At 44.5% G+C, this 26,341-nt stretch overlaps 1 protein-coding gene across 1 annotated transcript in view; it reads left to right on the top strand.

Annotated features, from left to right (window-relative positions):
* Window positions 1-26,341, top strand: part of ROCK1 (Rho associated coiled-coil containing protein kinase 1) — a 4,526,103-nt gene that overhangs the window by 1,053,254 nt on the left and 3,446,508 nt on the right. The window contains exon 5 of the mRNA XM_044065727.1: window positions 17,061-17,236. Within this exon, the coding sequence (XP_043921662.1) occupies window positions 17,061-17,236 (176 nt within the window). The remainder of the gene's footprint in view (window positions 1-17,060; window positions 17,237-26,341) is intronic.

Here is a 26,341-nt window from a genome sequence, read left to right as displayed (position 1 = left end):
TCTCCCAGCTGACTGCAAGGAAAATCCTGCAGGCCCTGGGGTTCATGGCATCTTGCATACTTCTGATACTTTTGGCAAGACTTCATATGAGAAAGCTGCAATGGTATCTAAAAAAACTTATGGTCTCAACACAGCCAAAGCCTAGAGGACGCAATTCCACTTATTCCATGTTTGCAAAAGGAATTTTTATGGTGGGCTCAAGCCAGTCAGCTAAACAAAGGCATGTCTTTCAACAGACCTCAAGCAGGTCAAATGATTGCAACAGACGCCTCAGACCATGGATGGGGGGCGCACATGGAGGGTAGATGCATTCAAGGTCTATGGACTCCAAAGGAAAGACATCTGCACATAAACCAAAAGGAGATGCTGGCAGTGATACATGCAATCGAGACTTTCGAAAAATCACTACAACCAGGACATTTGCTAATAAGGACAGACAACACCACTGTCATGTGGTACATAAACAAGCAGGGAGGCACTCATTCTTATCCCCTCTGCAGACTAACAATGCTTCTCTGGGAAAAATCCCTGAGCCTGAAGATACATTTACAATCCCAGTTTGCACCAGGCAAGGACAATGTACTGGCGGACAAGCTAAGCAGAAATTTCATGGATCCACACAAATGGATGCTGCACCCACACATTTTCTCTCAACTGATAAAGACATGGGGAAGACCGGACGTAGACCTTTTTGCTTCCCACTTAAATCATCACCTGGAAAAGTTCTGCACAAGGACTCACCATCCTCTAGCCTGGAAAACGGATGCTCTCTCCTTCAGCTGGAATTCTCTAAAAATTTATGCATTCCCTCCTCTGCCTCTGCTGACCAAGATGATACTGAAGATCAAAGCAGAACAACCAACAGGCATTCTGATAGCTCCAGACTGGCCAAGGCAACACTGGTACCCATTGCTATTGAGCATAACTCGGACCAAACCATGGCCTCTGACCCTATGGCCCCTGCTCCTAACACAACACAATTACAGGACTGTACATCAAGACCTGAAAACATTGCATCCGACAGCCTGGAGGCTACCATGACTTCTCCAACTATCTCTCTTTCCAAAACAGTTTAAGAGATCTTGCTGGAAGCACGCAAACCTTCCACCAGAAAAACCTTTTCAGCTAAGTGGAAGAGATTCAGCATCTGGAATGCCAACAGGGGTCAGGACACAACATTACTGAGTATACCTCAGATATTAGAATACTTGGCAGAACTGTTTCATACTGGTCTCTCATACTCTTCTATAAGGATTCATGCCTCGGCAATCTCAGCAGAATACAACTGTGACCCTCCAGTGTTTTCACATCCTCTGCTAAGACAGTTTCTAAGAGGGATAAGGAATATCAAACCTCCCAGAAAACAACCAGTACCTGCATGGGACCTCAATTTCGTGTTGGAAAAATTAACTCTTCCTCCGTTTGAGCCAGCAGCAACTTCAGAAATGCAATTTCTTTCATGGAAAACTGTCTTCTTATTGGCAGTCACATCTGCAAGAAGAGTTTCGGAGATACAGGCACTCATGGCAGTGCCTCCCCTCCTCATTTTTCATCAAGACAGAGTGTCTCTAAGAACCAATCCTACATTCATGCCAAAAGTTATTTCCAGTGTGTCTCTAAATCAAGCTATTCACCTGCCTACTTTCTTCCCCAATCCTCAAAATAAGGGGGAAAAACTACTGCATACTTTGGACATACACAGATAACTACGTTACTACTTGGACAGAACTAAGGCCACCAGAAAGTCTGACCAACTGTTTGTAGCCTATGCTGCTGGAGTACAAGGAAAAGCAATCTCCAAACAAACAATTTCAAAATGGATTGGACACTGCATCAGATTCTGCTATTCTTTCCATGGAAAAGGTGTGCCAGCCAATATTAGGCCACATTCCACCAGAGCTATAGCCACATCCACAGCTTTCCTAAGAGGAGTGGCAACAAAGGACATTTTAGAGGCTGCTATATGGAGCTCCGTGCATACATTTACCAAGCACTACAAGCTGCCCTTAGACTCCAGATCTCGAGCAGGCTTTGCCTCGGCAGTCCTGCAGGGGATTTTAGCTACACCATCCTTCTCATAGTTCCATCCACCCCCAGCTTGGCTATGGTATTCAACCCATATGTTATGACTGCAGTTGCATTCTTGAAGGACATAGAACAGTTTTGTACCTACCATAAATGTAGATGTCCGATAGATATGCAACTGCAGTCGGATTTTCCCACCCTCCTACCCCTCTAACTTCCTTTATGGGTCCCTACCCCTTCTCCTATTAGCTGGAGGTATTTCTTATGGTGTATCTGTTTATTACTGTTGTGCATGTTTGGAATTATTTTTATCCAATCATCAAATTTAGCCTTCCTAGGAGGGCACCTGGCATCTGGGGCAAGAAACACTGAGGAAGATGGCGTCGGCCGATGCCTTTATACTCCAGCCGTTGTGACGTCGGAGAGGAGGCGACACGAGCTGACGCCGGACCCAGACTTTGGAATTCGGCCGACCGAGGGCTGCCTGAGGCAGGACAACCCATATGTTATGACTGCAGTTGCATATCTATCGGACATCTACATTTATGGTAGGTACAAAAGTGTACTTTCTAAAAAACCTTGTCATTCATTTTCGCTAGCTGCTCATACCAAAAAAAGGTCGTCGACAAAATGTGCATAGAACTTAACAGACTTCTTAAAACTCTCAAGTTCAAATAAACTATGCCTTTCCCCAGTCAGCCATAACTAGTTTGGCGTAGCTGTTGGTACACGAAGTGCCCATAGCTACGCCATCTTTTTGAATATAAAATGTTAAGTCGTCAATCTCGCCTTCATTCTTGCTGGATGGGTTCGGAGCCGATCCTCGGCTCCGACTCGGCACTTGCTTTAGCTCGAGAACTCCTTTTACCAGCTCGAGGCAACCCTATATCCCATGATGCAAGGCGGAACTACCTCAGATCTCGTTTGCCGCTTAGCGAAAGAGGTCTCCTTTGCCAGCTGAGGTAAGATTTTCTTTGTGAAATAAGAAAAAGTGTAGTTAGGGGTTTTATTTTCCCTTTTAGTGTCAGTTTAGTCTGTAGTTAGTTACAGCCCACCCTATTCCCTTGTTTTCAAACTTTTTATAATCTTTATTCTAAAGTTTTTTAGTCAGGCCTAATTCCCCATTGGTTAGTCCCTTCCTGTGTGTTTGTGTAAGGGATTAATTTGTGTGTTTGTTGGGATTGTTTGTGTTTCCATCCTCCTAGGATGTCAAAGGAAGGCAAGGTCTCAGGCTTCAAGAAGTGTGACCAGTGCTGTCAGAAAATGTCTCTGACAGACGGTCACACTTCTTGTGTTTATTGCCTGGGGCCTTTGCACCTGCAGGACTCCTGTGCGTTGTGTCATGCTTTTAGCCAGAGAGTCCTGCAGGAAAGGAGGAATAAACTCATCCTCCGAGGCTTACTTAAGCCAGAAGGTTCTCCTCCTAAATTAGGGTCAGGAAAACCTCTTAAACCACCGAAGGCTCAGGCTACAGTGTCCAAGCCTCCTCCGGTGGCTCCGGCTCCGTCGGAGCCGATATCGGCTCCAGCTGGAGTCGATACATCTTCTGTTCAAGTAGTGGGTTCGGCGCCGGCACCGATACCCTGACTACTGTGGCCTTGTCGGCTCGCTGGAGCCGCACTTCATCCAGCATCGGAGCCGAGATATCCTCGGCTCCATCTGGAGTTCAAGGGACTTCGCTCCGATGGCTTCACCCGTAAGAGATCTCGGTCCCCTTCTATACTGAGTATCCACTGCCCGGGTCTCCTTTGTCGGAGCGAGCCATCGGAGCCGATCTTCGAGATCTTCCAGGCTGTCTGACCACGATTTAGAGAGGGTGGTAAGCAGGCTGTTGAAGTCTCAGGCACTGGCCCAAATGCTCCATAGCCCGTCTCAACAGACTTCGCTATAGCACCAGTCCTTGAACTTCCTCCTCCGACTCCACACCGCAGTTCGGAGCCGGAGCTTCTTGGGACAGCGACTGTTTCGATGCCGGAGCCGATACATCCTTCGGCTCCGCTCCTCGGCTCCGATCTCCTCCTTGAGACCTTCCTTGGAGGGATCCGTCGCCGGGTTTCCACTGTCGGCTCCGAGGGGCTAGTGGCATCGGACCCTTGTCCGACCCCGCTCTCCCTCTCGGGCTTCGCTTTGGTAAGCTCGGCGCCGACATCGCCTCGAGCCTTCTCTCTCTTTGGAGCCGGCCATTCCTGTTTCTTCGGAGCGGTGTGTTCGCCTCCCGGGAAAGGAGCCTTTGAGGTGATGAGGAGTGTCCTGGCCTCTGAGCCTGGTCAACGGTCCATCCCTCTAGCTCCTCCCTCTTCAGTGCCTGCAGATGCCTCTTGCCAACCTCTTGCTCACAGGCCCAGGGATCCATCGCCCCAGGTTTCCCCACTGGGAATTTCCTCCTCTTCGAGGTTTCTCCTGATCCTGCAGGGGAACCCCTCGAAGAGGACGTAAGAGGAAACACACAGACTCCCCTGAGTCTACTACATCTGATACCGACTTAGATGAGTCGGAGGGTTCCCCACGGTCCCCCTCTGAGGATGTCTCCTTTTCAGACATCTTTGAGCTCCTCAAACAGAGGGGAATTGGCCTCCATTGACCCCTCCGAGGATGAGTCGGTATACCTGGAGGCTTTTGGATCCCGACCCTCCACCTCCTGGGTGTCTCCCTTCGACCCACTTATGCAGGTAGTGGCTCATAGGCGTGGCTCCAGATTCTGTGGAACCTGTCCCCAGAAGACCATCCAAATTCATTACGGCCCCTTCGGACAAACAGTTCCTTTCCAAGGGTGTCTCAGTGGATGCTATGGTGGTGGCGGCTGCCACTAAGAAGGAACTGGCGGATCCTTCAGTACCTGTCCATCCTCCTAATAAGGACTCTAGGACCATGGACAGGTATGGAAGGCGGATGTTTTCTTCAGCGACCTTTGCTATGCGTTCGCTGAATTATCTTTGTCACTTCACCAGGCTTCAACGAGATGTTCTCAAGGAACTGGGAGAAGTAGTCCAGGATCCTTCTGCTGCTGGGGCTCAGGAAAAGATTGCCTCGCAGCTTGCTATCGTGAATTCCATATCTAACTCCTCCATGCGGCTCATATCCTATGCGGCCGATGGAGCGAGCAGGGCCGCAGGCACAGGAGTTGCTCTTAGACGCCAAGCCTGGATGCGGCTTTGTAATTTTATGGACCCTTTAAGGCGTCCTTCACTAATACCCCCTTTGATGGTTCGGCTTTGTTCGGACCTCAGGTGAAGGATACCTTGACCAGGTGTGAGCAGGATGGCAAAACTCTTTCTGCCGTTGGAGTCCAGTTTTCCACTCCTTCTAGACCATACCCCAAGGGTCAGAAGGGGGGGAAGATGTGGTTCCGTAAAGCCCAAGGAGCTACCGGACACACATGGTCAGTTTACCCCAGAGGCAGAGGGGTAACAATAATAGACGCCCTAGAGGCAGGGGGTCCTCAGAACCAGGGCAACAGGGAGTCTCTTCCTGAGAAGCCCTTTCAGCATCCCTGAGGTGTTGCCCGACTGTCCACCCTTGGAGGCAGTCGGGCCAAGGATTTCGCTGTACCCAGTAGCCTGGCAATCCCTATCTCAAGAGATGTGGGTACAGTCGATTATATCCGAGGGTTACAAAATCCCCTTCAAAAGGTTTCCCGTACCTCTACAATCCCTTCCAGACATCTCACCCGGTCAAAGGGATTTGGCAGAACAGGAGGTTTCAAAGCTCCTAGAAAAAAGAGCCGTCCAGACTGTGCCAGCAGACCAGGTAGGATCCGGCGTCTACTCCAGATTCTTTTTGGTCCCCAAAGGGACGGGAGATTGGAGACCAATATTAGACCTGAGCAATCTGAACAGATTTGTCAAGAAGGCAAGATTCCGGATGGTCACGCTTCAGTCCATTCTGCCCTTTCTGGGCAAGGACAACTGGATGTGCTCTGTAGACCTTCAGGATGCGTACTATCACATAAAGATTCACAGGCACTCCAGAAGGTTTCTCCGCTTTCGGCTAGGGACCAGTCATTACCAATTCAGAGCCCTGCCCTTTGGCCTCACTTCAGCCCCCAGAGTGTTTACCAAATGCATGGCAGTGGTCACAGCTCATCTGAGACGTCGAGGATTCCAGGTGTTTCCCTATTTGGACGACTGGCTCCTCTCCGCCACCACCAAGTGTCAGCTTCTTCAGTCCAGAGACTACACTCTACAGCTTTGCAGCAGTTTGGGAATTTCAGTAAACTTCAAAAATCTTCTCTGCTGCCTTGCCAATCTATCACCTTTATAGGCAGAATTAAACACCGTCAAAATGTTAGCCAGACTAACAGATCAAAGAATTCTGGACATCCAAAATTTGTTCGGCTTCTTTTGCAAAGCAACAAGATCAAAGCCAGATTTATACTGAAGGTTCTAGGTCTTATGGCTGCGCCATTGTTCTTCTACCACTGGCTCGCTTCCACATGTGTCTTCTGCAGTGGATGCTTTTCACGCAGTGGTCGTACCACAGTCTCCCGATGAGGCACGAAATCTTGGTAACACAGTCGCAGAGCTCATCTGAACTGGTGGATATCTTCCCCTCTTCTTCATCAGGGCCGACCCTTTATTCCGCCTCCTCCAGTTGCCACAGTCACTACGGATGCCTCTCTGATCGGGTGGGGGCATTATCAGGGCAGGATGGTCCACGGACGTGGCAACCCATAGAATACCATCTGCACATAAATGTCCTGGAGATGAGAGCAGTGCTTTTAACGTTGCAAGCCCTCAACGACTTTCTTCCCACGGGGACTATTGCAGTACAGACGGCCAACATGTCCGTAGTCTGGTACATCAACAAGCAGGGCGGGACCAGGTCCTATCCGTTATGTCGAGAAGCTCTCAGACTTTGGCAGTGGACGATCTCTTCTCAGCGGTTTCTGATAGCAACGCATATCCCCGGCAGGTCCAACCTATTAGCGGACAGGCTGAGCAGATCCATTCTGATGCCTCACGAGTGGTCTCTCAATCAATCTGTAGTGGATCAGATTTTTCTGAAGTGGATCAGATTTTTCTCCTTGTTGCGATCTTTTTGCTACTCCTCAAAACAACAAGTGCCCCGATTTCTTCACTCTCTTTCCCCTTCCAGGCCAACCTCTGAGAGACTCTCTAACCCAGGATTGGCCCCGGGGACTTCTGTACGCTTTTCCTCCTTTTCCCTTGATTCCACAAGTCATTCAGAAAGCCACCGTTTTGAGAGCCAAGTTGATCCTCATTGCCCCATATTGGCCTCGACAAATTTGGTTTCCGTCTTTGCATCGTCACCTTCTGGTGCAGCCCTGGCATCTGGACCCAGTTCCGGATCTCTTGATCCACCAGTCGGGTCAGCAGCACCGGGCCATTCATTCTCTCAACCTCACTGCTTGGTTGCTCCACTTCCTACCCTAGCCAGGCTACCGATGATTTCGACTCAGTCAGAGACATTTTAGTCTCTTCCTTGAAGTCGCCCACTAGGACTGTTTATGCTAGCAAGTGGCGGCGTTTTCTATTTGGGCTAATTCAGAAATATTGCCCCTTTTACTGCTCCTGTACATTCGGTTTTAGATTTCCTGGCGGAGGTTTTTCATTCAGGATCCTCGTCATCTACAGTCAAAGTACAACTGGCTGCTATTTCTAAGTATCATGTTGGCCTGCATGACAATAACATTGTCTCATAGGTTATGCAAGGCCTTTCTGAGAGGAGTTTTCCTCCTAAAACCACCTATTAAGCATCCTCCTCCGCAATGGGATCTAAACTTAATGTTGGCATCCTTGATACTACCTCCTTGAACCGTCTGCTTCATGTTCTTTGAAGTTATTGACCTGGAAAACTATATTTTTACTGGCTGTCACTTCTGCAAGAAGGGTTTCCGAGATTCAAGCTCTCTGCATCCGTTCCCCTTATTTGGTTTTTCATAAGGACAGGGTATCATTAAGAACTAACCCTTCCTTTCTTCCCAAAGTCGTATCTCAAACCAACATTAACCAATCTATAGACCTACCAGTCTTTTTCCCAAACTATTCGACAGAGCTGAACAGAAACTGCATTTTTGGATGTCCATCGTCAGCTCAGGTACTATTTGCATAGAACTAAACAATTCAGAAAATCAGACCAATTATTTGTCTCCTATGCAGAAAACAGGATGGGTCTTCCAGTATCTAAAGTGACCTTATCCAGATGGTTGACTTCCACTATTTCCTATGTGTACTCTCTCAGGGGCAAACAGCTATCTTCTAAGCCAAAAGCACATTCAACCAGGAGTCTATCCACTTCTGCAGCTTTTCAGGATAGACTACCTATTGATACCATTTGTGCAGCAGCTACTTGGGCCACGCCTCATACCTTTGTCTCTCATTACAAGTTGGACTTGGCCTCTAGAGATAGGGCCAGTTTTGGTTCCACAGTTCTCAAGAGTCTGTTCCATTGAGCTACCCTGGATACAGGTGCTAGGGACGCGGTCCCATCCAGCAAGAATGAAGGCGAGATTGAAAACTTAACATTTAGAAGTTATGTACCTACCATAACGTTCCATGTTAGTTGTCTTCTCTTGCCTTCTTTCTTGCGTCCCTCCCTCCTTCCCCCTGGCCTGGACAGATCTTGGAGAGTTCCTATTAGATTGTTTCCTCCGGTACATTGTTAGGAGGATTTTTCTTTAGGAACCATTGTTCCTAATTCTGTTAGGATAGTCTTTAGCAGGGTAAGTTAGCTACCAAACGAGATCTGAGGTAGTTCCGCCTTGCATCATGGGATATAGGGTTGCCTCGAGCTGGTAAAAGGAGTTCTCGAGCTAAAGCAAGTGCCGAGAACCCATCCAGCAAGAATGAAGGCGAGAGAAGACAACTAACATGGAACGTTATGGTAGGTACATAACTTCTAATTTTATTATTGAAGATGAAGTTATTATTAGTTAGCACAATATCCAAAAGACTACATAAAGTGTCTATAGATGATCCAAGAAAATTGGAATTCATTTCCAGACATCTGCATACACATTCAGTACCCTCACTGTTGGGAATCATGGTAAATAAAGATTGAACATCCAATGTTACTAACCAGTAAGGCAAGTCTATGGGCAAAGCAGTCAACTTTTCATATAGCATCAAGAGGAATTGTTTAGTATCCCTCAGAATATACCCATATGTGTTAAGTACTGGTCTAAAACAAGACTCCAAATAAAAGATATAGGTTCTGTTGCCCAGCCTCATCCAGCCACAATAGGTCTCATAGGTGGGAGGACCGAATGTTTATGAATTTTAGGCATGCCTTGTATGCTTGGAATCCATGCGTGATTAACTAGAAAGAAGTTATTTTGCTGTTCACTAATCATCCCACTATCTAATAAGTCTGTCAGAGACGTCAATATTCTATTAATACACCTTTCAACTTGGCTAGGTCCTATCCGACAATAGAACTGTGAGTCATTCAATATATTCTCCATATTTTCAACATAGCTATGTTCTATCCATCACAACAACAGGTCCTCCCTTGTCTGCTGGTCTAATAGTGATATTGGTATCACACCTAAGTGTTCTTAAAGCTGTTCTAAGTCTAGGATTAAGGTTACCATACCATTTCTTATCTCTATTATCATTGTTGTATTATGTAAGTCTTTTTCGACTAGTTTAGAGAAAGCATCAATTAAAGGATGCAAATTAGGTACATACAAACTCGGTTTTCTCAAGTTTTGACCTTCATTAACTTGTATAGAGTTTCCATAATCAAGTTTCAGCAGTATATTACGAGTAAAGAATTTTACATCCATAACTGAGTCTGTTATTTCACTTTTAGTAGAGGGTATAAATGACAAACCTCTGTTTAAAACTTCAAGTTCATCTTTAGACAAAATTCTGGTTGATATATTCCAGACTAGTGGTTTGTCATTTTTTCCCACATTTTTTTCAATGTTGGGCCCACATGTTTTTCCTCTGGAATTTGCCTCTTCTGTCTCCCCCTGCTTGTAGATCTGTCCCTCCCTCCCCTCCTGAATTCGTGTATGGGAAAAGGGGCAGGTCCATCCTGTGCTATGTGTCCATGATTTAACACACTACTTGTCTTCTTTCTAACAGACCCATCATGGCTAACCTGGGTCTTGGATATACCAAGGGGTATGTTATTTTCTAATCCTAAATCTGTATCACATGTATTCACATTATTATTAAAACATTCTGCATCATGTGCTACAATAGGGGATTTATACTTCACTAGTGATATTCTCATTATGAACAATAGCAGTAGTTACAATAGTATTTCTGATATTATTAAACATTCGTTCACTACCTTTAGTAGATAAAGCATCACAAACAACTTCTTTACCACAAGTAACTTTAGTATCACTAGTTGTTTTTAAAACATTTGGAGCTACTCCCCTTGTCCATTTTTGTAAAATACAGTTCTCGGCCAAGTGTACACATGGCCGTTCCTAAAATCGGTGGTATCTCTTCGTATCTTATTCTGCTTTTGTTTGAGTAAATTTTTCTCGAACAATAATACATTATCTAACAGTTTTTCAAAACTTTTATCGACAACTGCAGGGGGAAAAGTATCACAGATAAACTGTTGTTGTTCTTTAATGTGAATGCGCAGGGCAGCTTCTTCTGGACCAAAATAGTAATTTAGTAAAGTCCTATATCGCAAACTGGTCTCACTGTTGATCTGCTGCCATTTATATAATAAATCAGGAAATAAAATACCTGTGGTTGGCATCTTCAATATCCAAAGTCCCCTCGAAATAATTTTACGACTGATGCATACCTCGAAATGTTGTCGCTGGAGCTGCATCCTCTTTAATTTTAAAAAATCCACCTCTAGCTGGTTCAATAAGGTAGGTAAACCACTACAGTTTACTTCATGTGCTGATACGTCCATCGCACTGCGTATAACGTAATACGCTAGTAATGGATTTTCATCACCTGATATGCAATTCTTGAACCTATTCAGGCTTCGTGCGCTATTCAACTGTTTATCGGGATTATAAGGTAGCTCAACAACACTGTGAGGCTGGCTCTGCCATAACTATCAGGTCGCAAATAAAAATAATGGAAAAAATGTCAAAAGATGCTACCCAAAAGTTAACACTCCTGCACAAGAATAATAATAAAACGAAAGCAAAACACAGGAGTATGAGGCGGCAGATAAGAAAAGTCCACATCAACAAGTCTCCTTAATAAGAGTAAAGTACAAAACAGGCAGTCTTCACTTCACCAAAGGATAAAACAGTCTTCACTTCACAGAATAAATAAGATTTTTTTTATTGAATAGATAATTAAATATGGCAAGCACTTTCACCCTGCTGGGCTTCTTCAAGCCAAAAACACCATATATTTTCAAAATGCCTTATATATACTCTTCAACACTGACATATCCTGTAAAATAATTACATAACAAACAATTTAAATGGCATATGGCGAATAACCATTGCAATCTCGCATATAAAAACAGAAAATAAAAAGCAGCTCATTTAAAGCATACTGAATGACACAAAATCACTGCTGAATCCTTCATGTTAAACAAAACATTTCAGTAAAAACAGGATATTTAATAGACACATCAATATAAAAAATATGTGTATATAGGCTAATCCATGTATTAAATCTTCAATCTTCTACCTTTCAACATGGGTCTCAAGGGAACTCTGTCATTAGAGAGCATCAGTACAATATTTGCATCAAATCAAATAAAAATGCCCTCTCGAATCATGTTTTAGAAACATCTGTGCAACATAGGTTTAAGTTTTTGGTCATACAGGTTAATATACCTACGATTAGAGGAGGTGATGTTATGAGTTATACAGAACAGAATGAGACCAGATGGATTATTAGGTTGAGAGCAGATAGGGAGCCTGGGTTAAATGACAGAGTTCCCTTGACACCCATGCTGAAAGGTAGAAGATTGAAGGTTTAATACATGGATTAGCCTATAAGGCTCAGAGACTTTTTTACTACCTCAGCACAGACCTCTTGCTATTCCACCTGTTCTAGACATAGTAGATGATGTATTTTCAGAGTCCAGCCTGTCTCCTGACTCTTTACCCCCTGCCAGACAGATACTACAGGGTTCCAGATTCCCACAAATTTCTATATAAAAACCCTGCTGCTGACCCAGAAACTATATCTCAGGGTTCCAAAGGGGTCAAGGCTTCCATTGTGAAAAACCCTGTCCCCTCTGATAGGGATTCTAGGGCACTGGACAGATGGGGGAAAAAAGTTTACACTTCTGCTACCTTAGCTGTAAGGGCTTTAAATTGTCAGTTTCATATGCTTAAATATCAGCAATATTTAATGTCACTGCTAAAACAGAAAATGTTGACAAATTCTGAATGTCCAGATAACAAGGAAATGCAGGATTTATTGCATGCAGCTGAACAAGTGGGAAAGCATACTTTGCAATGTGGTTTTGATTCACTGGAAGCCTCTTGCAGGGGCCGCTGTTACGGGTACCGTCATTAGAAGGCATGCTTGGTTAAAGGAACAAAATCTGCCTAATCATGTTAAAGCAAAATTATTGGATGTTCTTTTACATCATGATACTTTGTTTGGTGTTAAGGCAGAAGAGGTGTTGAAGAAAATGGAGGATAAAGCGAAATCTATGCAGACAGTTAAGGATTTCTTACAGGTACAACCACCCAGATTTAGCAGGAACTGGCCTTCAAAGAATTGGTCCTTCCCTGTGTCAGACAGGCCACAAAGAGGCAGATACAGATGGCCTAGAGGCAGATCCCAGCCCCAAGGCTCATATAGGCCTAAACAATGGGGTGCTTCTACCTCCAAAAGCGGAGAAGACAAATCACAGCCATATAGAAAACAATCCCAATGACTTTCTTCTGCCAATACCAAGCACTTGTCTTTTGGCAGCCCCCTTAGGGGAAAAATAGCACTTGTTTCACAAAATTGGCATATAATCACCCAGGACAAATGGGTCTTGAATATAGTGTCCCAGGGTTACAGATTCCACTTTCACATCCTGCCAAGGGCAAAAGGTATGCCAGACCTGCCACAAAATCAATGGGCAGAGGCACAAAAGCAAGTTACATCCCTCATGGACATGAGGGCCATCCAGCGAGTACCACAGCAAGAGCAGGGACAAGGATTTTACTCAAGACTATTCCTGGTACCCAGAAAGGACAAAGCCTGGAGACCAATACTGGACCTGTCTATTGTAAACACTTTTCTGGACGCTCCAAAATTCAAAATGTTGACTCTGTAGCAGCTTCTGCCCATGATGGGCAAGAAGGCTTGGCTTGTTACTTTGGACCTGAAAGAGGCATACCTGCATGTCCCAATCAGACAAGTCTTGCAGACAATACCTCAAATTCATAGCTGGATCAATGCACTACCAAGTCTCTGCACTGCCGTTTGGCTTATCTACTGCGCCCAGGGTCTTCACAAAATGCCTGGCACCAGTAATTGCTTTCTGCAGACAAAGGGGAATTCAAATATACCCTTACTTGGACAATTGCCTTATTCAAGCAGAGAACAAAGACATTCTACTGAAGCATCTGGCGTTTGTAAAAAGATTACTAATTTGCCTAGGGTACACGGTAAATGAAAAGAAATCAAAACTAGTACCCTCTCAAGAGATAATATTCCTGGGTGCAAGCTTAAATACAACTGCCCAGATGGCTTATCTCATGCCAGACAAACAGACAACTGACTTCTTACTTCGAAATGTTGGCAACAGAGACCCAGTTATCTGCAAGAAAAACTCTGCAGGCTTTGGGCTTCATGGCATCCTGCATTCTACTAATTCCATATGCAAGACTGCATATGAGGAATCTACAATGATATCTAAAAAGTGTTTGGACTCAACATTGCCACAGCCTGGAAACATTAATTGCCCTCATTCCCTGCCTGCAACAGGAGTTTCGATGGTGGGCACAGGCCTGTCACCACAACAAGGGACAGCCATTCACTCTACCCACGGCCAGGCAGACACTAACAACAGATGCATCAGATTATGCCTGGGGGGCCCACATGGCAGGAAAATGTATTCAGGGAGCATGGCCAGCAAGCCAAATGCATCTTCATATCAATCAAAAAGAGATGTTAGCTGTTCAGAATGCCCTGACAGCCTTCATCCCTGGTAAAGACAGACAGTACTACAGTCATGTGGTACATAAACAAGCAGGGAGGCACACATTTCTACTCCCTCTGCAGACAAGCCATGACTTTGTGGAACATAGATAGCATTGTCTTATCAAGTACACCTGCAAGCACAATTCCTGCCAGGAAAGACAAATACTCTGGCAGACGAACTAAGCAGAAATCTCAAAGATCCTCACGAGTGGAAACTAGATCCACAAGTCTTCAGCATGATAACAAGGAAATGGGAATGCCCAGACATAGATCTACTTGCCTCCCCGCACAACTGCCAACTACAGAGATTCTGCACAAGGGCTTATCACAAACAAGCATGGAAAGTGGATGCCCTGTCATTCATCTGGAAAACCCTTACAGTATATGCCTTTCCTCCACTGCCTCTCCTCCCCATGGTACTCCTAAAGGTCAGACAAGAGAAGCCAAAAATGATACCGATTGCCCCAGACTGGCCACGCCAGCACTGGTACCCAATCCTAAAGAGCTTGTCTCAAGGCCCAGCATGGACATTACCCCAAATTCCTCATTTGCTGACCCAACAAAACAATCAGATCCTGCATAGCCAACTCAGAACCCTAAATCTGGCTGCATGGCTGATAATGGTAACCATTCAGAACACACCTCTCTCTAAAGCAGTTATGGATGTTATTTTGGAGGCCTGGAGGCCCAGCACCAGAAAATCTTTATACAGAAAAATGGAAGAGATTCTGTGCTTGGAACCAGGCACAAGGAACGGACACGCTTGTACCAAATATTCCTCATATTTTAAAATACCTAACTGAGATGCTGGACAAAGGCCTATCCTTCTCATCAATTAAGATCCATGCCTCTGCCATTTCAGCTCATTACAAATACGGATCCACCTATTTTTTCACATCCACTGCTAAGGCAGTACCTCAGAGGGGCCAAAAATATAAGACCTCCAAGGAGAGCTCCAACACCTGCATGGGACCTCAATTTTGTCTTGGAAAAGCTCACACTGCCTCCTTTTGAGCTGGCCAATACAGCTGGGATAAAATATTTAGCATGGAAAACTGCTCTGCTCCTATCCATAACCTCAGCAAGAAGAGTCTCAGAGTTACAGGCAGTAATGGCTGTGGAACCTTTTATTTTCCATCCGGACAGGGTTTCTCTAAGGACAAACCCAATATTTATGCCTAAGGTAGTGTCCAGTGTGGCTCTTAACCAAACCATTCATTTGCCTACCTTTTATCCAAACCCACAGAGTAAGGTGGAGAGACTTCTGCATTCTTTGGACATACACAGACAGCTACGCTTCTACTTGGACAAAACTAAAGCCTTCAGAAAGACTGAGCAACTCTTAGTGGCATATGCTGCAGGATCGCAAGGAAAAGCTATTTCAAAGCAGACTATTTCAAAATGGATAGGCCACTGCATTTGTTTCTGCTGTTCACAACATGGCAAATCAGTGCCTAAGGGCATTAGGCCACATTCAGCCAGAGCAGCAGCCACTTCAACAGCCTTCCTCAGAGGAGTACCAACCAAGGACATTTTGGAGGCTGCAACTTGGACTTCAGTGCACACTTTTACAAAGCACTACCACTTACCTCTTTACTCTAACTCGAGAGCAGGCATCGCCACTGCAGCTGGTTACCCTCCCTCCATCCCCCTCTCATTGCTGGGACTTGTGTACTTCTCTATTCTATACAACCTATGTGGTGTATTTGCTTGTAGATGAGTGTAATGTTTGTTAGTGCATGCTTTTTTATGAGCAGAATTTTTAGCCTACCCTTTTGGGGGCACCTGACATCTGGGGCAAGAAAAACTGAAGAAAATGCAGTCTGCTGCATCTTTTATACCCCTGGCGCACTGACATCAGGGAAGAGGCGACAGCATCCGACGCCGGACCAGGACTTTGGAATTCAGGCCGACTGCGGATAGCCTGGCAGCAGGATAACCCAAGTGTAATGACTGCAACAGTGAATACACTCGAATATCTACATTTATGGTAGGTACACAACTGTACTTTATGTAATTATCTTACAGGATATGATGTCAGTGTTGAAGAGTATATATAGGGCATTTTGAAAATATATGGTGTTTTTGACTTGAAGAAGCCCACCAGGGTGAAAGTGCTTGTCATATCTAATTATCTATTCAATAAAATAAAAATTTTATTTATTCCGTGAAGTGAAGACTGTTCTATCCTTTGGTGAAGTGAAGACTGCCTGTTTTGTACTTTACTCTTATTACAGAGACTTGTTGATGTGGACTTTTCTCATCTGCTGTCTCATACTCCTGTGTTTGGCTTTCATTTTATTATTATTCTTGTGCAGGAGTGTTAACTTTTGAGTAGCATCTTTTGACATTTTTTTTTAATAATTGAAGTTTTAAGAAACCTTTAGATGAATGGGTTGGTTTTTGGGCCTGTGAACCAACAGTGTTTGACATAGTGTTGATTGATGGCCTTATGGCCTGAACACTGAGTATACATATGAACTGATGAAATAAAAATTAAATAATGGAATAGAAAGTTAAAGCCCTAGGTAGGTATTATAATGCAACTTTATATGGCTTCATTCGAAAGTATAATTAGCTACTATGTTCTGTTAGTGGTTTTGCTGATGTTATTTTGGAGCAGTTACATCTGATAGCTGAAATGCTGATACTGCAACTAAGTAAGAACCGTGTTATAGAGTTGAGTCCTGGTTCTTATCCCAAAGTAGTGATTAGTGCACACAGTGTGTCAGAGTACTAGAGAGTGTTAGCTCTGCAGAATGGGTCTCCAGTGCTTTGACAAACGTAAGGTTTTGCATTCTACCCAAGTTTACTTGCTGTTTACCTGGTATAGTAGGCAGAGTAACTGAAAAGTCAAAAAATTATTTTTCCCTCCTCAGTAGCTGTGGATTGTTTTGGGGGATTTCGTAATAAGAAAATATCTTGTGTACCATCTTAAATTTATTTGCTAGCTGTTATAACAAGTGCCTTTATTTTTAGCTATTTTACGCATTTCAAGATGACCGATACCTCTACATGGTAATGGAGTATATGCCTGGTGGAGATCTTGTAAATCTAATGAGCAATTACGATGTTCCTGAAAAGTGGGCACGGTTTTATACAGCTGAAGTTGTCCTGGCATTAGATGCAATTCATTCAATGGGTTTTATTCACAGGTATGGTTTATTTTTTATTATTTTGTAGTTCTTCTAACTGAGTGACAGCTATAGGTACCCAGCTCCCTTTTGAAGGAAGGACTTAAGAAATACATAATGTAATATAATTTTCTTAGAGTGTGCAGATGCAATTTTTTTGTTGTTGTTAGTAATCAAACTCAGATCTACAGAATTCAAAGTTGACATGTTAGACTTGGATTTTGCACCTTTGCTGAGGGAAATTTAAAAAATGGGATAAAGGCATAATTTAGGAATGTGTTTGTCTGATTTTGAAAGTATGCATGCACCAACACTGATTCCACAGTTCATAGCTGACCATCCAGCTATTTGAAGAGTACTAGCAGTTTGCTGCGTTTTTATGTGGCATTACTTTGGTGGAATGTTGAAAATGTACTTTTATACTGTAGGGTCAGGAAGGAGATGACATGATTGAAACTACTAGTATAGAAGAGGGAATTTGTGGTGGTTCTGTGTTATGCCTAATATTAATTAATATGGCGTTGAAATAAATGATCAGCTGTTAGGACCCTAGGAAGAAAGACTCCTGCTCGTTAACTTCATATACTATTTTGTTTTTCTGCTTTTGTTTATTATAGAATCCAGGTTTCAGGAAAAAAATGAAGTTTGTTGTTTCAAAATGCTGTGCTTTGTGGGGAAAAAACATTGACATATACAATTAAACTGATTTCATGGGCTGTAATTTGTATTTTTTTTTTACTTTGTTGTTATGCTTTACTCTAGCCACAATTCATATATTACCATTACAATCTGTAGCTTTAAGTTGGATTTACATTTTGTATTTCTTAAATTTAGAGGAACCCTTTTATTTAATTTCCATGTGGCCTGGGAGATGTTCTTCGTGTTTCACTGTTGCAGTCATTACGTTTGGGTTATATGCCTGCAGGTAGCCCTCAGCCGGCCTGAATACCAGAGTCTTGGATCCCTGTGTCAGATGCTGTCTCTTCTTCCATGACGTCAGGTCATCAGGGGTATAAAACATGCAGCTGACGCTATTACATCAGTTTTTTTTCTTGCCACACGGTAGCAGAAGCAGTTCGCAAGTGCCGGTTGGCCGACTCCTGAAATTTTTGTTTTTGAGTTTCAGAATCGAAGTCTCCAGAAAAGCTAAGTACCCTGTTGGGGATCCTTTTTCTTGCTCTTAACCGATGTCAGTAAAAGTTAACAATTGGTAGTACCTGTGGAAAGTAAATACTTCATAAAGATTTTCATTCGTACTGCATTCCTTGCTTAGGCCCAGACCACGATGTCCCTCGCTGTCGGTTTTGTGCCTTATTCAACCCCCAAACTATTCATCGTTTATCTGTTTTTGCAGCAAATTATTTTGGTAGTCTGTATAACTATCCAGAATTGGCTTCGGTAAGCCATCCAACTACCGATATTCCGAAAAAATGTAAGGATAAAGACAGAGACAGACTGCATAGGTCCAAAACTGCTGACGACGCTTACGTTAAGCTAGTCTCCAGTACTCAGTGAGGCGCTTTCGCAGCCCCTGATACCCTCTACTTCAGATTCGCAGGCCTCTACTGAGAGCCATTCGGAGTCTGGTAAACCGCGAGATGCTTCTTCGACTATGGAACCTGCGGATGTCTCTATCTTGTATGTGTCCGGAGCCGCTGTGCAGGCACCGGCTTCTGAGGGTGTGTTCAGGCCTACAGACATGCATTTTAATCCGATGCCATCTTCTTCATCGAGGCCTAGAAAACAAACGTCCAAACCGCACGGTCAGGCCCATATGCCTAAAAAAAACAATGCTTAGAATGGCTGAAGACCTTATTACTTTAATTAGGGGAAGCCAGCCTTCCCCCTCTAAGAGACCTAGAACTGATTTTCCCTCTGATTCTTCTGATCAGGATTCTGATATTTCTGTTTCTTCAGATTACCAGGATTTGCCCTTATCTACCTATGAGGATTCTGATGCAGAGGATTCCATTCCCTCTGCTTCCCCTCCAGAAGATTTTTCTTTTGGTGAAACCTTGCACACCCTTAGGGAGCATTTCCGCTGGGAAAGCCAGGATTACTCTGATTCCAAAATGAGGCTTAGGGAATTCTTACTCCTTCCTCAACACATGCCTTTATGCCTTTAGCTATTCCCCTTGTTCTGGACATTGTAGATGATGCTTTCTTGGAATCTAGCCTGTCCCCAGACAATTTACATCCAGCTCCCAGGAAACCTGGCAGGTATTACAGAGTACCTGACTCTCACAAGTTCCTTTTCAAGAATCCTGCAGCGGATCCGGAGACCATTTCCTAAGGTCCAAAGGGCATTAAGGCTACAAATGCCAAAAATCCTACCCCTTCTGATAGAAATTGTAGAGCCTTGGACAGATGGGGTAAGAAGGTATACACTTCTGCTACTTTGGCCATTAGGGCTTTAAATTGCCAGTTTCATATGTTAAAGTACCAGCAGCATATTATGGGACTGCTTAAACAGAAAATGATGGTGATTCCTGACTGTGCTGAACACAAAGATTTACAGGATTTAATGCATTCTGCTTAACAAGTTGGTAAACATACTTTGCAATGTGGTTTTGATTCTTTAGAAGCATCTTGCAGGGCTGCTGATGTCCTTCAAGGATGCATCTGCAGTCCTTACAAATGGGTTGTCCTGTCGTCAGGCAGCCCTTCGGTCGGCCGGATTCCAAAGTCTGGGTCTGGCTTCGGCTGGTGTCGCACTTCACCCGACGTCATAGCTGCAGTTATTCGGGTATAAAGGCATCAGCTGACGCCATTTTCCTCAGTCTTTCTTGCCGCGTGGCGCCCGAAGCAGAAGCTGTTCGCAAGTGCCGGTCGGTCAGATCCAGAGATTACTACTACCGAATACTACTTCGAAGACTTCTAAAAAGCTAAGTACCCCGTTGGGGACTCTTTCTTGCCTCAGCTGATGTCAGAAAAAGTGAATAACTGTTTGACTTGTGGGAAACAAATACCTCATAAAGATCTCCACTCTTACTGCTTACCTTGTTTAGGCCCAGACCACGACGTAGCAGCTTGTCTAGCCTGTGCTTCTTTTAACCGATGGACGCTTAGACGTCGGTCGGAATTTGCTGAGCAGTTTTTCGGCTCTGATTTTGCTTATATTGTGCCGTCGGATCCTCCGACTACACAAATTTCCAAAAAACGCAAAGAAAAGGACCGACACTCGCGGTCCGCGGTTTCGGCCGAAACCGCGGTTAAGCAAACCGCGAGTGTCTCTGTTTCGGCCGAAACTGAGCAAGCGGTTCTTTCTTCAGCCGAAACCATGCCTTCTACCGACGCCTCTTCTAGCCTGGTAGAATCGGCTTCTGAAGTCCAACCTGCTGTTGTGGTTTCCCAGGAATTATCGGACACTATTCCCTTGGATATATCAACTCCTGCACGTGGAGCTGCTAGGCCTCCTGCAGCCATGTCCATGAAGGCTTTTGCCAGGGCTAAACAGCTAAAACTACTAAGACTGTGCCTGTTAAGCCCCCCTCTCACAGGCCCAGCTCCAGTTACCAAATGCTTTCTATGGCAGAGGATCTTATTTCTTTAATCAGGGGATCCCATCCTCATCCAGACAGGGCCTCTCATCCACCTCCAGAGAAGAGACCTAGAGCAGAGCCCCCTGAGCCAGTGTCCACAGATGATTCCTCTGATGATTCAGACAATACAGACCCTCCAGAGGCTCCTTACTCCCCTTACGAAGACTCTGATGCTGAAGAGTTGATTCCTTCTGCCTCTCCACCTGAGGAGTTTTCCTTTGGGGAAACCTTACATGCCATGAGGGAACAGTTTCAGTGGCAAGGCCAAGATTTCTCAGACTCCAGGAAAAGGCTTAGAACCTTCCTGCATTTACCACAACATAGGCCTTTAGCTATTCCTCCAGTTCTTTCTGTTGTAGATGATGCCTTTAATGATGCTTGCTCTGCTCCTGATTCATTACCTCCAGCCCCTGCTAAGCCCGATAGGTTCTACAGGGTCCCGGACACCCATCACCATTTATACAAGGCTCCTTTTGCAGATCCCGAGACTATCTCCCAGGGGCCTAAGGCAGTAGCATCTACCTCTGCTAAAATCCCTCCCTCTGAACGGGAATCCAGGTCCTTAGAGATGGGGTAAAAAAGTATACACCTCTGCTACTCTGTCAGCTAGGGCCTTGAACTGTCAATTCCATATGATCCAATATCAGGAGTTTATGCTTGATCAGTTAACTAAAAAACTATCCTCTGATGAGCCTTTAGATAAGAAATATGTTCAGGAAATGGTACATAACATTCAGCAAGTTAGTAACCATTCTTTAAAATGCGGCTATGATGCACTGGAGGCTTCCTTTAGATCAGCCATGACTGGCACAGTTATCAGAAGGCATGCATGGTTGAAAGAACAGGCCTTACCGGACCATGTCAAATCAAAACTACTAGATGCTCCCATGGACAAGGTCAATTTATTTGGTTCTCCTGCACAGCAGGTACTGAAGAAAATGGAAGAGAAGGCAAAATCTGCACAAACAGTGAAAGACTTCTTACAGGTACAACCTCCAAGGTTTAGCAGGAACTGGCCCTCCAAAAATTGGTCCTTTCCAGACTCCTCTAAAGCACAGAGAGGCAGGAATAGGCTTTCAAGAGGCAGAAATCAATCCAGGGGTGCCTACAGGGGACGCCAGTGGCAGGGCAACAACCAGCGAGGCACAGACGCAGCCACCACCACTGCAACAGGACAATCACAGTGACTTGGCTCTGGCTCCGCCTACCAGGGAACAACTAGCAGCACCCTTAGGCGGAAAGCTAGCCTTATTTTCAAAGAACTGGCATTACATCACAAGGGACAAGTGGATTTTGCAAACTATAGACCAAGGTTACAGGTTTTACTTCCATACTCTACCAGGAAAAAGAGGAATGCCAAACCTACCACCAAATCAAAAGGCAGAAGCTCTAAAACAAATAGCTCAATTACTAAGAATAAGAGCTGTGGAAAAGGTACCATCAGTGGAACAAGGAAAGGGATTTTACTCCAGGCTCTTCCTGGTACCAAGAAAAGAGAAAAAATGGAGGCCTGTTCTCGACCTGTCCGCTTTAAACACATTTCTCATTGTTCCAAAATTCAAAATGCTGACTCTACAGCAGCTTCTTCCCATGTTGGGCAAGGAGTCTTGGCTGGTAACTCTAGATCTCAAGGAGGCATACCTGCACGTCCCCATACGACCAAATTGCAGAAGATACCTCAGATTTCTTGCAGGATCAGAGCATTATCAATTCTCAGCATTGCCCTTTGGCTTATCTACTGCGCCCAGAGTGTTCACGAAATGCCTGGCATCAGTAATCGCTCATTGCAGACTTCAGGGAATCCAAATTTATCCCTACCTGGACGACTGCCTGATACAAGCGGACAACAAAAACAAGCTAACAGAAGACTTACAAAGAGTCATTTACTTGCTACAAGCCCTGGGATATACAGTCAATATAAAAGTCAAGGCTGATACCATCCCAAAGAATAACCTTTTTGGGTGCAGAGCTGGACACAACAAAACAGATGGCATTCCTAACTGTAGAAAAGCAAGAACAACTTCCTCTCTACTTCTTGGCATTGACAAAGCAGAACCATCTGACAGCAAGAAAAGTTCTGCAAGCCCTAGGCTTCATGGCATCCTGCATAATTCTGGTCCCTCATGCCAGACTACATATGAGAAAGCTACAGTGGTACCTGAAGAACTTATGGTCTCAACACAAACACAGCCTAGAAACCAAAATTCCACTAATACCATGCCTGAAGCAAGAGTTCCTATGGTGGGCTCAGGCCTGTCAATCAAACACAGGATTGCCCTTCCACAGCATTCAACCAAGCCAAACCATCACAACGGACGCCTCAGACCTCGGCTGGGGGGCTCACATGCTGGACAAGTGCATACAAGGCTTATGGTCTCAAGATCAGCTGCACTTGCACATAAATCTAAAGGAAATGCTGGCAGTAAAATTGGGAATTCAGACATTCAGACCATTTCTCCAAGAAGGACAGTTGATGATAAGGACAGACAACACCACAGTTATGTGGTACATCAACAAACAGGGAGGCACACATTCATACCCTTTGTGTCGGATGGTACTGGACCTATGGAATGTGGCTCTGAGCTACAACATTCAATTACAAGCAATTTTTGTACCAGGAAAAGAAAACATTCTAGCAGACATGTTAAGCAGAACTACCACGGATGCCCACGAATGGATGCTGCACCCGGACATCTTCAAAGCCATCACAAGAAAATGGGGACTTCCACAAATAGACTTATTTGCATCCCCACTCAATCACCAGCTAAAGAAATTTTGCACAAGGACGTACCACCCACTTGCTTGGAAGGTGGACTCCCTATCATTCAGTTGGAAAAACCTAACAGCATATGCATTCCCACCACTTCCTTTGATGCACAGGGTGCTATTGAAGATCAAAGAGGAACGTGCAAGGATCATTCTGATAGCTCCAAACTGGCCAAGACAACATTGGTATCCATTACTGAGGAGCATGGCTCGGGAACAAATGTGGGCTCTTCCCCTGATCCCATTGCTGTTAACACAGAACAACTACAACATCCTGCATCCAAACCTGAAAACTCTGCAGCTGACTGCATGGAACATTACCTAAGAGCAATTAACCCAAATTTATCCCAAAGGGTTACAGACATTATCCTGGAGGCTCGTAGACCCTCAACAAGAAAGAATTATGCAGCAAAATGGAAAAGATATCTCATTTGGAGTACTGCAAAGGGAAAAGATGTGTCACTGGTAAACACTGCCAACATCCTGGAGTACTTAGCAGAGCTCTTCCATACAGGCCTGTCCTACTCCTCCATCAAGATACATGCATCAGCTATTTCGGCAGAATACAGCATGGATCCTCCTGTCTTCTCTCATCCTCTGCTCAGGCAGTTTCTGAGAGGAATTAAAAATATAAAACCTCCTAGGAAACCACCATTGCCAGCATGGGACTTGAACTTTGTGCTAGAAAAATTGACATTACCTCCTTTCGAACCAGCAGCAACAGCAGAATTACAATACTTATCCTGGAAGACTGCTTTCCTGCTGGCAATCACCTCAGCAAGAAGGGTTTCTGAACTACAGGCATTAATGGTAGTGCAACCCTTCCTGATCTTCCATCAAGACAGAGTGTCCATGAGAACAAATCCTACATTTATGCCTAAGGTGGTATCCAGAGTGTCTTTAAACCAGGCTATCCACCTACCTACATTCTTCCCCAACCCACAGAACAGGGGAGAAAGACTGTTGCATACCTTGGATGTGCACAGACAATTACGCTACTACCTGGACAGAACCAAGTGCAATAGAAAAACTGACCAGCTTCTGGTAGCATATGCAACAGGAAGGGAAGGAAAAGCAATTTCAAAACAGACAATCTCAAAGTGGATAGGAAATTGCATTAGATTTTGTTACTTCTTCCATGGAAAGAAAACTCCAGAGAACATCAGGCCTCATTCCACAAGGGCTACAGCCACTACTACAGCTTTCTTACGAGGGGTGGCTACCAAGGACATTATAGAGGCTGCTACTTGGACCTCCGTGCATACATTTGCCAAGCATTATAATTTACCTTTATACTCTAGATCCCGAGCAGGTTTTGCCACTGCTGTTTTGCAAGGGATCCTAACTACACCATAATCTCTCTTTTTTCCTCCTCCCCTAGTTTAGCTATGGTATTCTACCCATTTGTAAGGACTGCAGATGCATCCTTGAAGGACATAGTACAGTTTTGTACCTACCATAAATGTAGATGTCCGATAGGAATGCATCTGCAGTCAGGATTACCCTCCCTCCTTCCCCTCTGTGGTACTCCTAGGGTATTTGCCATCCTTTAGCTAGCTTGGGGGGGATCTATTATGGTGTATTTGTTTGTATATATGTACATACATGCTCTTTTTTATGTGTTTGCTCTCTACTATTTAGAAACATTGGCATTTATCCAAATTTAGCCAACCAAGAGGGCATCTGGGGCAAGAAACACTGAGGAAAATGGCGACGGCTGATGCCTTTATACCCGAATAACTGCAGCTATGACGTCGGGTGAAGTGCGACACCAGCCGAAGCCAGACCCAGACTTTGGAATCCGGCCGACCGAAGGGCTGCCTGACGACAGGACAACCCATTTGTAAGGACTGCAGATGCATTCCTATCGGACATCTACATTTATGGTAGGTACAAAACTGTACTTTACTGGGTCTGTACTTAGAAGGTATGCTTGGCTTAAGGAGCAAAACTTGCCAGATCATGTTAAAGCTAAATTACTGGATGCTCCCTTAAACCAAGACTGCCTGTTTGGCAACAAAGCAGAAGTCGTCCTCAAAAAGATGGAGGAAAAAAGCTAAATCTATGCAAACTATTAAAAGATTTCCTGCAGGTACAGCCACCCAGATTTAGTAGGCTTTGGCCTTCAAAGAATTGGTCCTTTCCAGACTCTTCCAGGCCTTCTCAGTCCAAACCCAGGAACAGCAGACCACCTGGGTTACAGTCTCAGGCTACGCACAGGCCTACGCAGTGGGGTGGCGCTCCCACTTCCAAAGCAGGGAGTAGTAAGACACCCCCCCCTACGGAAAAATGGCACAATGACTTAACCTTAACCCTTCCAAGCCCTGCTCAGCTGCCTGCTCCCTTAGGAGGAAAGCTTGCCCTACATGCAGAAAACTGGGAACTCATTACCCAGGACAAATAGGTTTTGAATATAGTTTCCCCAAGGATACAGATTCCACTTCCACACTCTACCAACCCCAAAGGGTTGGCCGGACCTACCCCCAAATCAGTGTGTAGAGGCTCAACAGCAGGTTCTCTCTCTTCCTTCTAAGTGTCAGGGCTATTCAACCTCTCCCAGAAGAAGAAAAGGGACAAGGTTTTTGTTCAAGACTTTTCCTGGTACCCAGAAAAGACAGCTCCTGGCATCCTATCCTGGACCTCTCTATTCTAAACACTTTTTTGGTAATCCCAAAATTCGAGATGCTAACAGTTTAACAGCTGCTTCCTATGCTAGGCAAAGATGCGTGGTTGGCAACCTTAGACTTAAAGGAAGCTTACCTGCACATTCCAATAAGTTAATCTTGCAGGAAATACCTAGACTGCATGCACCATCAGT

Source organism: Protopterus annectens, chromosome 3.part0 (assembly GCF_019279795.1).
Source record: "Protopterus annectens isolate FY-2018-M chromosome 3.part0, PAN1.0, whole genome shotgun sequence".
Classification (NCBI taxonomy): domain Eukaryota; kingdom Metazoa; phylum Chordata; order Ceratodontiformes; family Protopteridae; genus Protopterus; species Protopterus annectens.
This window is presented reverse-complemented; position numbering and strand designations above follow the sequence as displayed.